The sequence below is a fragment of the Dicentrarchus labrax genome, unplaced genomic scaffold, assembly GCF_905237075.1.
Source record: "Dicentrarchus labrax unplaced genomic scaffold, dlabrax2021, whole genome shotgun sequence".
Lineage (NCBI taxonomy): Eukaryota > Metazoa > Chordata > Actinopteri > Moronidae > Dicentrarchus > Dicentrarchus labrax.
Window position 1 is genome coordinate 16,823,042 of NW_026136722.1, and position 15,616 is coordinate 16,838,657.

At 41.3% G+C, this 15,616-nt stretch overlaps 3 protein-coding genes across 5 annotated transcripts; 1 reads left to right on the forward strand and 2 right to left on the reverse strand.

Annotated features, from left to right (window-relative positions):
• Positions 1 to 426: 426 nt before the first annotated feature.
• Positions 427 to 10,791, forward strand: LOC127356231 (proline-rich protein 29-like). Of its 2 annotated transcripts, none has more exons than XM_051387822.1 (6): positions 427 to 608; positions 940 to 1,039; positions 2,749 to 2,864; positions 3,396 to 3,565; positions 4,608 to 4,675; positions 10,702 to 10,791. In XM_051387822.1, the coding sequence occupies exons 1-6, from the start codon at positions 540 to 542 to the stop codon at positions 10,737 to 10,739; spliced, it is 561 nt and encodes a 186-aa protein (XP_051243782.1). In that variant the 5' UTR covers positions 427 to 539; the 3' UTR covers positions 10,740 to 10,791. The 2 variants fall into 2 exon arrangements, with proteins under 2 accessions (XP_051243782.1, XP_051243781.1); XM_051387821.1 differs by lacking the exon at positions 10,702 to 10,791 and adding an exon at positions 4,931 to 7,031 and having other exon boundaries at positions 429 to 608.
• tcap (titin-cap (telethonin)) lies at positions 7,327 to 9,361 on the reverse strand. The gene is made up of 2 exons (XM_051387823.1): positions 9,034 to 9,361; positions 7,327 to 8,738 (listed from the first exon to the last, which is right to left on the reverse strand). Exons 1-2 carry the CDS (start codon positions 9,183 to 9,185, stop codon positions 8,348 to 8,350), a joined length of 543 nt encoding a protein of 180 aa, XP_051243783.1. The 5' UTR covers positions 9,186 to 9,361; the 3' UTR covers positions 7,327 to 8,347.
• Positions 10,792 to 11,798: 1,007 nt separating the features above from the next.
• Positions 11,799 to 15,312, reverse strand: mreg (melanoregulin). 2 transcript variants are annotated; one of them, XM_051387817.1, is made up of 6 exons: positions 14,979 to 15,279; positions 14,445 to 14,792; positions 14,036 to 14,198; positions 13,657 to 13,747; positions 13,411 to 13,574; positions 11,799 to 12,762 (listed from the first exon to the last, which is right to left on the reverse strand). In XM_051387817.1, exons 2-6 carry the CDS (start codon positions 14,540 to 14,542, stop codon positions 12,550 to 12,552), a joined length of 729 nt encoding a protein of 242 aa, XP_051243777.1. In that variant the 5' UTR covers positions 14,543 to 14,792; positions 14,979 to 15,279; the 3' UTR covers positions 11,799 to 12,549. The 2 variants fall into 2 exon arrangements, with proteins under 2 accessions (XP_051243777.1, XP_051243776.1); XM_051387816.1 differs by lacking the exon at positions 14,445 to 14,792 and having other exon boundaries at positions 14,979 to 15,312.
• Between the last annotated feature and the right edge of the window lie 304 nt (positions 15,313 to 15,616).

Here is a 15,616-nt window from a genome sequence, read left to right on the forward strand (position 1 = left end):
TTAACTCATTATTGAGAAATGTGAGTTATAAATTGTAAAAAAAAAAAAACCTGTAATATCTAGAATACCTACCTAGGTTTTAATTTAAATGAAATTGTAGGTATTTTTTACCTTGACATTTAAAGAGAGGTTTTTCCCTGTTTGATTAGCGTCATAAAAAACTAATTACATCCACTGTGATTCACTGTTGCAAAATAGTAAAACATAAAAAGTCTAGAGCGGGTGGATACTTTTATAGGCAATCTATTATAGTTTTGGTTCTTTGAGTTACCAGCTGCTCTGCTTTGGCTTCCAAAGTGAGCTTAATTACACAAAGAGCCAGCATACTGTAGGTCAATGTAGTGATCACAGACGGAGGGAGTGTGTGTTTGGTGTGTGTATGTGTTGTGTGGGTGACTGTGTGTGCATATGCATGTGCAGACTGTTGCTTGTGTTTTGGCACCTTGGCAACCTGCTACTGTGTGCCTCTGCATTTCAGCAAACAGGTTAGAATTACATACTGAGTATCTTGTAAATAATATCAGCTCAAGCTCTCACATATGGCGTGGACAGAAGATATTTATCCACACTTTGAGCCGTATGATCCACATGCTTTTCAGATATTTCCTGTAAGTGTGAATTATTTTAACTCATTCTCTCTCTGTGGTTATTGGGTTGTTAGCTAAAGCTCCTTAGCAACAGCCAAAATACTGCTCTCTGTGTAGCTCAAATACAAGATTTATCACTGATCCTGAGTCTTACCTCATAATGTAATAATTTCTAGATTTAGAAGAAAGCATGTTTTTAATATTGTTTGCATATGGCAAGATAATCCTTCAATTTTTTCCTCTTCCAATGGAGTGGAGCTTCAGCTCCTGTATAGGTGAATACTGCAGTTTATTCTCAGCCACTGCGCCTCCAGGCAGATAGCCTCATTACAGTACAATCTCTCCTCCCCAGGCTCCCCAGCAGCCCCCCACTATCCTGCAGCAGCTCCCAGCAACCATGATGCCTCCTGGCTCCGCTGCTTCCATTAGGCCTGGTGGTCACGTCAAGGAGGGTATGGCAGACTGTCACCACACACAAACTAAATCTCAGTATTTCACATTCACAGCTGTTCTTGCCTGTCTGTCACATTACCAGCTTGCTAGCAAGCACTCCGATATATTATTTATGGTCTCCCCTTGAGCTGGGACAATTGCATAAAATATATGTGCATGAGTTTGTATGTGAGAATATGTGTTATGTTTATGTTCAGGTGATGCAGCACGTTTTAGTCAGCTACTTTTAAAGGTATCATCCAATTATTGGGAATAAAGGTTTTTAAGTCAGTGACATTAAGTTCAGAGATTTAAAGGTTTAAAATGTCAAACAATTGTTACTGTGCATATAGATTGTGGGAAACAATTTAGGTTACTCCTACTGAATTCAATTAAATGCAAACGTGTTGTCTGGCGCATAGCTGTATGGAGCAATGTTTCATTTACCGTACATATGCTTGTAAAATTATGAAAAATTTGACACAATCATGTAATTTGATGATTTGACTTACTTAGATATTGTCCTCTCAGAGACCGGAAAAGGTAAAGGATTGAAATAAAACTTTTTACAGGTTTGTCCTGGTAAGTTTTGCTCTGATGGATCTCTCTATTGCTGCTGAAGGAAGCAATTTTATATGTCGCTTTTTTAATTTGTGAGCACTGACAATGGCCTTACCAGACACTCATGTAATGTAAATCAGCAGGGTCTCAATTAGAGGAGATGGTTCTCCCTTATTTGTTTTAGCCTTACTTGATGGCTGGCATAATTGTGTTTTCTCTAGTGTTACCAGCATTATTGCTGTTTCAGTTGTGGAGTTAAATTTCTGGTTTCTGGAGTTGTCATTCTGAAAGTGTACCAACAGCATAATCGGTTACATTTATGTGAAGCCAGCAAAAGACAGAACATTGAATTTGACAATACAAATGATTTTTACATTTTTTATATTCGAAAAAATATGGTTTAAACCATAGAAAGTGACAATCCTGACAAAACAATTTCACCACAGTGATGCTGGTTATCATATTAACTGTAAGAAATGTTGTGCATGAGATTGATAAGTGCTAATCCAGCTCAATCAGCCATCATGTTACACTGAGCCATATGTCCCTTATATGAGTAGTCTTCATACCTCCATTAACTGACATCATTGCTATACTATTTAATAACTACTTAACCTGTCAAGATGGTGAAATATCACAAAGTTTGTAATGTTACTGTGTGTTGCACCATGAAGATATCAAACAGCTGATATCATTCATTTTACCTTGAAAGCATTCAATTATTCATCAGAATGACAAATATTACTTAAGGCTATATTTAGCCACATATATAAAACAAAGAATTAAATGACAGTATAATTATTGTACCTTGAACAGACTTTCCTAAATCTTGGTCAGAAATTGTATTTATATATCTGGGAAGGAGTTAAATAATTTAGTGAGGTAAGTCATTGCTGAACAAATGTTGACTGACAAGAAGGAGAGAAAATTGAGTTTGGTAGCTCATGTTCACCACCTCGGTTTGACACAATGTGGGTTAATCACCTAGTCACCCCGAGGGAAGAGGACAGAATAGCAGGCTGATAAAATACATGAGACAATCAGAAGACCCTCAGATAGTGCTGATAATGCTGTGTGTGTGTGTGTGTGTGTGTGTGTGTGTGTGTGTGTGTGTGTGTGTGTGTGTGTGTGTGTGTGTGTGTGCTGGTGTAATATTCTCAATATGCAGACCTTGTAGAGCTGATGATGATCCAGAATGCCCAGATGCACCAGGTCATCATGAACAACATGACCATGTCAGCTCTCAGCTCGTTCGGCTACTCCGGCCCTCCGTCAGGCCCTGCGGTGGGTACCAGATAATAATAATGACCAGAAAGATTGAGTTGATTAAAATGGGTCTAACTAAACAATTTATAATATGAATCAGAGTCTGAGTGTGTTACCCTTGTCAAAAAAATGTGGAGAAAGTTAATTGAATTTTATTTCATTTAAATTTTTCCACTTTACACATACAAACATTTTTATTGCAGTGCCCCAAGTTCCAATGTTTCCTCCCAGCTCACTGTTTGATTGTCTTATGTTTCAAGACATCAGTAGTGAGTTGCAGGGAATTATTGGGATTTGTAGGTCTTGTTGGGTGTATAACTGAATGGAACTGGAAGGTTATGGATATTATCCAGACTTTTATTCTTTAAATTTGTAAACAAATTTAGCTTTAAGAATTTCCTTAATGTCACTCCTAAAAAAGTCTTAAAAGACAAGCAATTTGTTTTCACTTGACAGTTTTACTTAGCTAAAACTTTAGCAGTTGAAACTTTGTAATGATCTTCCACTCAGAAATGAAGCTGTGCTGTTTTCTCCTTCACTGTATGGCAGGCTCCCAGAGATCTGGTTGTTATTCAAGAGAATGAGGCTCACCAAGAGACATACCACCATTATTACCACCATGCTCCATTCCTGTTCTACCCTGAATGGCTCCTGCATCAGGCCACACTGGTCCACCAAGACCCCAACAACCCCCCTTCTTCTCCGCCACACACAGACAGGTGATCAGAGCTCCTGCATGTCCATTACATTTCATATGACAACTCATTAACTGTCAGACGAAGTAAAAAGTCAAACGCACATTCATCACTCTGGAAAATAATCAGATTTTTTCCCTTTAGGAGGCAGCTTGTATCAAATCATCTCCTGCTGGCAGGCTGAGATGTTTTTCATAGCGGGCACAAGAATTTAATTTAGACAGACAGAGCAAATCTATAAGATTTCAATTAAAAGGGAAGGGACATTTTCTGTGCAGAGGCTCCACTGTGTGAGGCAGATTCAACCAGTGTATTCTTCCATGAAAATCATTCCTAAAATAGCTCAAACTATCTCCGGCTTTGAAGACAATTGGTGTTAATTTATGCAGGTGTGTGGCAGGACCTTGCTTTAAGTGAATTGGAGTGTGATGATTTAGATTTCATTATTCTAATAAAGTGCAAAGATTAAGCAAAACTTGGTAGAAAGAACTTTAGGGTACATTTCACATTAAATGAGCGTCCAGGGTAATTGTTTCAGGTAGAAGGTCTGTTTAATGAAATGTCTTGACAGTGATTTGCAGTTGCTCCAGAATAGAGAATAGAGGTTTGGAAAGGTTGACAGAGAGTGATATGAGCCATGCTATACCTTAAGTTAAGGTAAAACTTATGTGACAACATATTCAGTGTCAGTATGGCTCACCAAAACCTATTTTTATGAGAAATTTTAGGATGTTAGGATGAACACATTTTTAGCAACTGTATTAACATGACAAAAAGTAACTGGAAACAACTGTACATATAACCTTGAAGGTCACTGCAACTAGGCCAACCTGGTAGCTCACCTGGTAGAGCTGGTGTCCCCCATGTACCAAGACTGACTCCTTGCTATGGGTTTGACTCAGACCTGTGACCTGTTCAAAATCTCTACAGCAGGTTTAGGAAAACAAATTATGGATCTGCCATCCATTTATTAAGTCTGAGTGAATAAATATATCTTTGCACAAACCTCATATATACCAGGTAGATAGAAACACCAGGAGATGTAATTTGTGTCTTTTGTGATCAGGCCTGCTGTCCCTCCTTCCCCGCCCAACGCCACTGGGATTGTGGGAGCCGACGTCACTCCAGCAGCAGGTAAAACCAACCACACAGCAACATCCAGCCAACAGCTGATTAACACAGTCTGCTCCCATGATGTCATAGATGCCTCCGAAACAGGGTGATAAGAGGCGACAACAGCAAGCTTCAGAGTAATTAGGATAAAAAGAGCACTGATTGGAGATGCTACTAGTTATTATGGTGCTGTTGATTGTGAATGGCTGAAGAGATGAGTTCATCAGCTTCAGATTTGTGTAATGTTTTATCTTTTGTTTTGTTTTTTTCCCCTAGAGAGCAACAGTGCTGCTGAGGCAAAGGCAGAGAAGAAGAGAAACTGATTATCACTCACCAAACGTGTTTTTCAATGGGCACTAGTTGGCAAAAATAATCTTGAATTTTTTCAACTTATCTCAAAAATCATGATTTCACACTTATGTTTTGTTTTTACAATTAAATGGGTTTTATGTTAATGTTCAATAGATTAAATTTATTATACCCTGATTTCATTCAACCTACATTACCCAAATTATCCAGCAGGGAGCAGCAACAGATGTTACGAGGGATAGCAAATAGACCACAAGCTGTACAATAATACAGGAATACAAGATGTATTGCTGTATTGACAAGCATTCACGGGGACTCTGCATACTATAGTGCTGAAATGTACAAGTCATTACATTGTGTGCAACATAGTATGACAGCACATAAGATCTATTGCTCTGTTACACTGTGTGACCTTGTTTTTTAAATACACCGTGATGAAAACTTAAGAGCAGTTTCAAACTGGTAGGCCCACTTCATGTCAGCACCTCTGTTATATAATAATAGCTTAATCACATACATCAATAGCCTAATTTTACGCATGATCCGTGATGATAAAGATACACGAAAAAACATAAATGCATGACAAAAATAGCATATTGTTTTGAGACCCTCCCAAAAGTCACAAATCATGTTTTCAGAGGAGCTAATGTGTCATTACCTTATTATCTACTGTCTTATGGCTCCCCTGCAGTTTGCACCCTGCTTAGAAGGATTAGAAGAGGCACACTACTCAATCCCTACAGGCGATGACAAGAAAAGCAATACTATCATGAAAAGTGCATGAAAACAGTGTAATACACAAACTTAATGAAATATTTTGGATATGTTTTAATGACAGGTGAAGTATTTGAGTGTTTTTCTCACTGGCTTAAACTCAGGTAAAAGGAAAAGTGTTGAGTTAATGTACAGTGTGACCCAGTTCTTAAGGTTGAATTAACTTGCTCGGAGTAGCAGATAGACTGAGTTTGCCAAACAGTATAATACAGAGGGGCACCATGTAGCAGAGACAGCTAAGGCATAGGAAAGAATTTCAGTGTCAATTTACTAGATTTGTCTGTGACAACACACGCCATCTCAATACCCGCATTCGTTGGCATCCACTGAAAATAGTTTTAAGGTTTGGAGGATCATTTGGAGTTTGAAAAGTGGATTGTACTGTGACAGTGCAGGGTGGGGAGCACAGGGTTTCGGCAGCAGTGTGGGAGGGTAATTTTAAAGATAGGGAGTGAAGGCAGCACCCAAATCTCTTATAAAACACGAGGATTAAGAGCTCAAATGGGAAGAACGTGCCAATACGGCTGTCGCTCCACTGTCTCCAGGGCAATGCCAATGTTTACCCAGCTATTAATATCCAACCACCAAACGCTGCCTATCATGGAGACACAAGTAAGAGTGACGAGAGAGAGAGAGAGAGAGAGAGAGAGAGAGAGGGACAGCAGGTCAGAAGGGGTTAAAAAGAAAAATATATTCAGAAGAGGAATGAGATTAGAAAAGGGCAGCTAATCACAGAAGTAATAATTGATAAACTAGACTGAGTACATTGTAGATTTAGAGAGTAAATGAATAAGAGGACGTGATGCAGTGCATCCATTAAAGCTCTGCACACTAACAAGGGAACAGTACACTCTGTTGAGAACAAACACAGGAGGTGGAACATGAAAGATTAATGACGGATGTAAAGTGATGAAGTGTGGATTATTCAGAAGATGGAGGGCGCTGTCATAGTATGTATGTATCCAGATAAGGAGCCAGAGATACCCAGCTTTTTATTTTAGCCTGTCTGGCAGCTTTTCTTTATCACTGCACCTCGGAAAATGCGTTATTTTCCATTTTGATCTGTTACTTTCAGTGTGTTCAGTGTTCAGTTTTCCTTTCTCAATATGTTTGACTACTGCTGTTTTCTTTTTTCATTCATATCTATTAGATTTATTTTCATTTTATACTATTGTTTAAGTTGTTATCCCTTACTGCTGTAGTGATAATTATCGCATTTTCTCTTTGTTGTATCCCATTTTGTTCTCTCCACAACCCAATATCCCCAAGGATCAATAAAGTCTAATCTAATCTATTGCACAGCATTATACAGTGATGAACCTGCCTAAAGCTGCAAGATAGTGTTATTAGAGTTATAACACCACCTTTGCAGCTTAACTCACTTGTTACTGCCTTGTCAGAATCCTTGTAAACAAGTTTATATGAAGCTTTGATTACTTACTTAGGTTTATAATCTATCTTCATTTTCTCTGTTAAAGTCGTTTGATTCACCAAACCCCCCATGTGTCACAAAGTCTTTTCCATCCACCACTAATGTAATCAGAATATGTTCATGTTGCATCCAAAAGAAAAAGTGTGTGACAGAGGAGTGAGGAGCAGCAGCTTTTATTAGTAAAAATAATAAATATCTAGGAAAAATATTTCAACATCATTGCACACATTTCAAATTCATTTACATCACTATGTATTCTCAGTTAATACAGTCTGTTCCTCTATCAGAGATATATATATATATGAGCTGCCACTCAAATAGCAAGGCAGATCAGTTAATACACAGTAAAGAACAGGTTATTAGTTTTCATAAGTCCTCTTGATTAGAGGTGTCAGCTGGCACACACACAAAAAGAGGGACACACACACATATGTACAGCTGCAGAGTGTGATTACACCAGTGCATTCTGTACTCTTCAGAGAGATCAGAGACTGTCAAGGGCTTGTGGAGGCCTGGAAGTTGACCAACTCCAAGGCATGTTCCCCGACCCCTCACCCCTCCCCTATCCCTCTAACTCTTCCTCTTTCTTTCCATCTTCCCTTTGCCCATCATTTTCCATCTGTCACTTTCTGCTTCATTGCATGCTTTCACCACCTATCACATGGATTCAAACAATCCATGAATCTGATAACCTCAAGAACACTTTCATTTACCTTACAAGGATATTTGCACTTTGCAATACAAAAGAAGGCAAAAGAAATCGCATGCAGCGTGTGCGCCAGTGTATGCAACAGTTGGGTAGCAGTGATTCCACTGAGATATCAGTAGATATGGTGAGGACAGCTGGCCAGCACAGGCAGAGATAAGCCCATGGCACAGCTGAGAACGCACACCATGCCTCTCCATCACAATGCCTTCACATAACCACTTCTAATACCACTGACCACCAAATGCCAACAGTGACAAAGCGTGACATTTACCTGGTGCTGTGCTCGCCAAGAAACACAGATAGTGCTAAAGATCTACAGTATTTATGGTTTTTGATGAATGTCAGAGATAAATCTATGTACACCTTGTCATGCTTTTCCCTGACACATTCTGCTCAATGACTATCCTTTCCCAACTGTCACCCTTTTCGTCTCTCCCTCTTTCTCTTTTTGTCCTTTTTCCTTTTTTTTTCACCCTCTCTGGGCCTCTTGGGACATGGAGCGACCCAGGGCTTTGGGTGCTTTGGCGAACTCCATGAGGGTTGGCTTGATCGGGGGGAGGTCTCTTGTGATCTCGTCCACAGTCCTCTTGCTGGGACAGGCTCCGTCTGGGGTGGGGAAGGGCTGCAGGTCCTCCTCTGTGTGTGGGGCTCCACGTCCAAGCCTGACACCCAGCTCTGCAGGGGTGAAGATGGGCAAAGGAAGGGTGGTTCTCTTTGGCAGAAGCTGGTGCTCTCTCACCCCCCTTTCCACAGTGCCCACTCTGAACACACCAGAGGGGCAGTTCTGCATCAGCGAACGAGCCTGCCATTGTCGGGATAGAGTCTCCCTACGAGAGCTGTCATTTAGGTTCATTGTCTGCCTGCGGGCATCAGAGAAAGTGGAAGTTAGAAACTGTAGGAGCACTCACTGTGATTTACCTACTTAATTAGATAATAACTGCCTTCCAATATGAGAAGAGTTCTGCCAAGAGTTGCCAAGTAAATGAGCAAATCCTGTAGATCTCAGCCCATATCTGATGATGGTAAGGAAGATCTTAAATCACAGCCAGGACGTTATTAGTAGAAATAGAAACTTTTTTCCTCTTATTCAGTGGTGACACAAACCACATATAAGATACCTGCAGAATTTTTTCTGATTGGTCTTTGAGCCCTCACCTGTCCTGAGGTCGAGTCTTGAGACTGATACTTTGCCAGTCAGCGCTGTAGCTCTCCTTCTGAGCCTTGTTTTCTTCTCGTACAGTGCAGGTCAGCTCAGCTCCCACCACCACACCGTTAGACTTCTCGAGGACGGTACACAGTGGCATCATTTCTGCTGTGGGGAAGATTGATCTGTCTCAGATTTATCGCCTCCAATGGGTCTTGTTGAACAGTCTTAAGGTCCTGTGATGAGGCTGTTTGTTCAAGGAAACAGTGATGCTCCAGCTGGCTGTATCTCCTGGCTTCCAGTCTCTCTCTTTGTGCCGTCTATGCCTGGACTCGGGTCTGTCCACGACTTTTATAGATGTTCTGTTGCTATTTCTGATCCATGTTGTCACTCTACAATCAGTGTGCACTGACATCCGACACCAAGTGCTCTGTGTCTCATTCCCAGAGAGCTGGAAGCCACTGTGAGGAAGGGTTAAGGGTAATTGGGCTGAAAATCCCCTGATTCTCAAATTGTATGCCCAGTCACCTCTGTAATCACTCAGCCTAACACTTTCCACTTCAGCTGGGATCATTGTGTCTTAGAGGGGAAAGTATCATGGGGACACTCTGTATGGAGATTATATAAACATGTAGACAGACATACACAACAGGTTTAGTCTACAAAGAGGAATCTTAATAAGCTTTTGGTCTTGATGTACACAAAGTGGCCATGCTAATGTGGAAAGATAACAATGATGCAGCTGTTTTTATTATTATTTTAGGCATGGAGGTTGAATGTGTATGGAACAGAAATAACACATCTGTCACTTGGAGATAAAAGGTGAAAAGCAAGAGAACGTCATGGAGTATCCTGCTGAATTTTAAATCATAATACAGTTCACAAGGAGTTTAAACAACAGCTGTGCCTTGTGATAACATCAAACCCCCTCATTAGATGCCATTACAGTGCGCTGCCTCACAGTAGCAGTGAGAGCTCCATCCCCAGTGAATCATTACCTCAGTGACAGAGCGCACGCAAGCCATAATCAACTCAGGTTACAGACTGTGAAACACACACACACACACACACACACACACACACAGTTACCTCTGACAGTTGTCTGCTGGTGTGATATTACGATTGGTCCCTGTCTCTGACTCATTCATCCACATCAGGTACTGATATCATCAGATAACAGATATCAGATATCACACACACATACAGTTTCATGATCCTTTTGACAAGAAGCCTGATCAATCACACTGTCTTGTGTGTCATCTGCTAAATCTGTGCCAAATCATGACATTTAATCTATAGCTGTTCTAAATGACTGCCATTCCTTTCCACTGAGTGCTAACGTCCTATATATCCAATGCAACAGTCAAATGCTATTTTCCTTCTGCCTGTCAAGTATGGCAATATTTCAATTTCCTTTACTTCTCAGCAGGGTGACGTTGCATATGTAAATTATTGCTCAGTGTCACAGAGAGTAAAGAGAGCAAGAGCACCGTAGGCATCCCTGGGGTTATGTTATGACACCATGGCAACTATGAAATGCCATTTCCGAAACCCAGTAAGTCACTATGCAAGGTCCTTCAGTGTTGAGATCATATCTTTTTAGAATCAACTTGTTAACTAGAGTAGTAGAAGTAGTTGACCAGTGGTGGTTTTAATTGGTATTTTTTGTTCTAATTTAGGTATTCACCTGCTGAAACTGCAACAGGACATCGGATGACTTTCACCTCTTTGCTGTTTTCGGGTGAGTCATGCTATGCTAATGAAGCCAGGGGTGTGGAGAGTCTGCAAAGGTGAACAGTGATGAGGTGAGCCCTGTCACAGTGATCACCCCCCTTCGTCCTCATCTTTCCACCTGCACCATGACAGGCACGGCCAGGAAGAACTTTGTGTTGCATAACAACACTGCCACAGCTGCTGGGAAGTGACATTTAAATGAGCTGTCACCGGGACAGAGATGGGGGAGTGGGAGGGAGAGAGGGAGGAGAAGGGCATTTGCAGGATAAAGCCTGGGGCCTGTCAGGAGGAGGTAAATAAGGCAAAATATTGTGAGAGTGCAAGTTTGAGTAAGTCAGTTTTTTTTTTTGGTGACAGAGGAAGGAATTTGGGAGGGCAGTTAGGAGTCTCCCACACAGGTCAACCTGACACTGTGTATTTGCTTAGCAGTAAAAATAATCTGAGGGAAAGTTAACTTTCTATTGATTGCCGCACACAATCTTCAACTTGACTCCAATGTTTCATACTAGCACCACAGAGTCAAGTGTTACCAACCAGCTATTTGTGTGTTTGCCAGTGTGCCAGCAGGCTGGTGCCGTGCTCAAACATGTGCCCTCTGCAGAGTGTCTCTCTTACATAACAATAACAACAACAAGAAGAAGCAGCTGACCACCATAACACCAGTCATCATCCATCTTGCAACACGGTCTGGTCCCAGTGGTATGGTCAGACACCAGACAGGCCAGGATTTGTGGTATGTCTACAGATCAGAGTGTAAGCCAGCCTTGGGTACACAGCCAACGGGCCATGTGAGTGCATAGGAACAGGCTGAAGAAGACCTTGTATTTCACTTCAAAGGAATGTTGCTCCCGTGCCACAGTTTCCGTGGAATCACTGTTCAATGCTCAATTGAATTCCACGCAGCAAATTCTATTTAAATTCCGGATTGCCGGTAGTCATGAAAATTCTTTTATTCTTTGTCATTTGTGTAATTTTTGAATAGCTGGAAACTCCTATTACTTCACCTGAGGCAGCTAACCAACATGTGACGCTGTACACATAACAGGCTTGAGGCTGGAGCTTTATTTCATCATGAACTGGACACCAGAACACACACACAAACTTCCACATGAGTTTAGAAATCTTTCACATTTTCAGTAAATCGCTGGAGGCACACCCTTAAACATCACCTGAAAGTCACATCAGTCACACACAACCAATTTAAAAGTTCAACATACAGTACCAACTACATTGAATTTCCATCTGCTATTTTCCAAAATCTTCCAAGCCAAATGCAGAGTTTAATGAGTTAAAAGTATCAATTATACACACATTCTTGTTCAACTTTAAGAAAAATCTGATGTCAGATTGCTGGGCTATTTATTCAGAGTTGTTACAAATCATGTGATTGAATGAAGATGAGTGCTGATAATCATAGGACAAAATATAAAGAGACTCAGAGGAACATCGCTACCCTGAAGGTTCACAACAGCTGAGCAATGAACAGGGTAAGAACTTGATAAAACTCTGTGGTAGAAAAACATACTTTAGAGAGTTAACACCTCTGTAACATTTACCTGGTAATCTGCTAAGCCCTTTTAGTTTTTGACCAGAGCAAACAGAATAAGACTCAAGCTTTGCAGTTGGGGGAGAAAGAAATTGTTCAGGCTAAAACTTCCAAGAAGCAGCAGCAACACTGTATGAGGCAGCAGACACTTAAATGGTAAGAGCTATGCAATTCTGTCATCCAGGTCTCCAGGGTTGATGACTACTGCCCCCTGCCTTGTGTCTATTATTATTGCAGCCAGTAGATCTTAGGATCTGTCACTCAAGTTTCCATCTTCTCTTCCGCTCTCTTCCTCATCTTCTATATTGCTTGCTCCGTTCAAGGCTTCTACCCTGGCCAGCAGCAGCGGCAGGTTTATGGCAAGACCCGGGGTCTCCTCGTCAGAGTCATCCCTTGGGGGATAGAAGCGCTTTGCCTTTGCCACAAAATCATCAGCGATATCAAGGTACAGGAGACGATCCTATGAGGAAAATTAAAGAAGGAGAAGTGGTTGAAGCAGGGAAACCAAACGTCATTATTGCTGGAATATGGGTGTTAAAGGGGCACTGTTGTCTACTGGCCCACAGGGATTGAATATGTCAACTTATATCCAGCTGGGGCTGATATCTAAACCACATTCTTGATTAATTTTTCACCAATTTAAAGTGTAACTGCATAGAGATAAGCACAATCAACTAAATTTGAGCCACATCAACCCTAACCATATCCAAGTGACACTGTCTTAATGTGCAATGAAACCTAACCTTCTGTTCACCCTAAACTTAGTGTTATAACCAACTGTAAAGGGGCATAACAGTTACATTGCATCCTGTTTGAAGGACTTCTTGCTTTGATGTACAGCCCAGTACCTCCTCCCCAAATGTTTACAGAGGATTCGCCAGTCATGGCCATACAAGTACCTGGCACTCAACCCCTTCTTGACAAGACTTCTGCAAGGGATCAAGTACCCTTCGTTGTGGCCTGGAGAACAGTAATGGAATAAACACACCCACAACACCCCAAGGGTGTTTTTTTAACCACAGACTCAAGGTCATAGCAAATACGCTCTCACATGAGGGTTAAGTATGAGTTCAAAGTTCATTATCACTGCGGTTTCCTCTGCTCTCACCAGGATGAATAGATATCTTTCCGGTGGTGGTTCTCTGACGTTGAAGATGGAGGTCTCAGAGTGAAGCATGTTAAGCATGGCACGTGCCGCCGGGGCGTTACGCATGCGGTCATGTGAGGCTCCAGCAGACACTGTCAGCAGCGACTCTGCCTCGGCCATGAAACCTAGAAAAGAAGCCATTTTCTGGTTACTCTGTATGTATGAAGAAGTGAAAGTCTGTCCCACATCTCATCTTTCCAGCGTTACCTAAATTCTCCAGGATTGTCTGCCATTTGTCTCTGACTTCTCGACGGGTATCTCTCATGGCCTCAATGTCAACACTCAGACGGCGATAGCCCTAAACAAGAAAAGGACAAAGCTTTTAAAACGTACCATCACATAGCATCTCTTAAAAGCATTAAAGGGATCCCCAGAAAAATGGGGAATATTTTAATTTCACAATTATTTAATTAGCCCAATGAAAGAATGCATGGCAATCATAGGTTTCACACTTTTTACTGTTAATCCAATCTACAGTATATTCTTTTCTACAACTGGGCAAGTTGTTATTTCTTTCTTTCAACTAGGTTATCATGACTGAATGAAGCCTTGAGAGTCTATTCTGTGTCCACCCTCCCTCACATACCGTGGATCCCATGCGGGTCTTGTTCCTGGCCTGCAGCAGGCTGTGAAGGACCCGGTCATCTTCTCTCTCCGAGTGGCTGGGGTCTCCTGGCGTACTCCATAGGTTGGTCTCCTCATCACGGCGCTTCTGGACTTCCCGGTTAAAGTACTCCAATGGATCCTGACTGTGGAGAGACACACACAAGCACCCAGAAGCACAGTTATGACACATTAATACAGTGATTGTACATAATTTATCAGCTGTGACACAGAGACGTAACTTACTGACACTATAAAATATATTTTCGGTGTCTTGTATTCTTTTCTAGGTCATGAGTGTAACTGATAAGTGGATGATGAGAATACACATGTATTAAAGTGGTATGCGATGAAGAACTTTTCTGTTTCTGGGCTGTCTAATGTCTTCTTACGGTACTAAAGGCTGCTTTTCATCTTCATCGTCTTCGTCACCAGCGCAGCAGCAGCAGCAGCAGAACTGCATGCAGAACCTCTTAAAGGCTGAACCCATCTGTTACAAACAGAGTCAATGGGTAATAGGTATTCACAATGGCAGATAATCCAGATGGAAGCTGTGTTTCAGTTCTTTGAAAGTCAGAACAACTTCCTTGGTTTTTCGAGCAACAGTGAGGTGGATTCCAGTGGCGAGTCTGGTCTGATATGTATGAACTCTTGAACGCTTGTTTTCTTTAACTCCACAATGCCGCCGTCCCTGTAGATGCTCTGAAGAGTTTCCTTAGACAGAGGACCTTATTCACAGCCTATGTTTAAAAAAAAAAAAAGATTTGGCAAAGTATGAAAAGGCAGTAGTCACAACATTTATGTGGTCCACTAGAATGAATCTCATTAATCTGGTGTCACTGTCAGAGGAAGAGCATCTGGCAAAAATGATCAGAAAGAACAACAGGTCAAAAAAAAGTTACAAAACACTGATCCCCAAACTCTACCTAATTTTCAGCTTTCCATTTTTCAGCACCCTGCTCCACATCGAGTAGAGGTTTGTCCTCCAGATCACTGGCCAGAGCCTGGTAGAGAAGCTCAGGCAGATGGCAGCACAAGGACCGGTCCTTCTCATCAGCCTTACATGGAGGACAATGAGAGCAGTGAGATGCTTGCTCTCATCAGTTAAAAAAAAAAAACACATATTCACACACCCATAGCCTCAGAAGACAGTCACAGCACAATCATGTGAGCTGCTCCATCGCTTGGCCTTAGCATTGTGTTTTGCCCCCAGGACAATACATCTTCTCTTCAACAGCAGGTCTGATTACACACTCTGTATCCAATCTACCATGGCTGTATTGATTTAAGGATTATTTAAATGAATTGTGTGTGGTTACTGATCATACCTTACTATTCATCCGTATTAATGTGGTTCAATAAGAATCACTGAATGGGCTGCTTTGAATTTCTGATTAATTCAGATGGCTTCATGTCCATGGATTATCTCGTTTTTGAAAAGTCGGTCCGAAAATAAATCTGAATTTTGTTAAAGCACTGGGAACATTGTGAGGCTATGGGATAATAAAGACCGTGACGTGAAGGGTGACTCGGCATCCAGAAGCCAGCCTTATTCTAGAGAGTT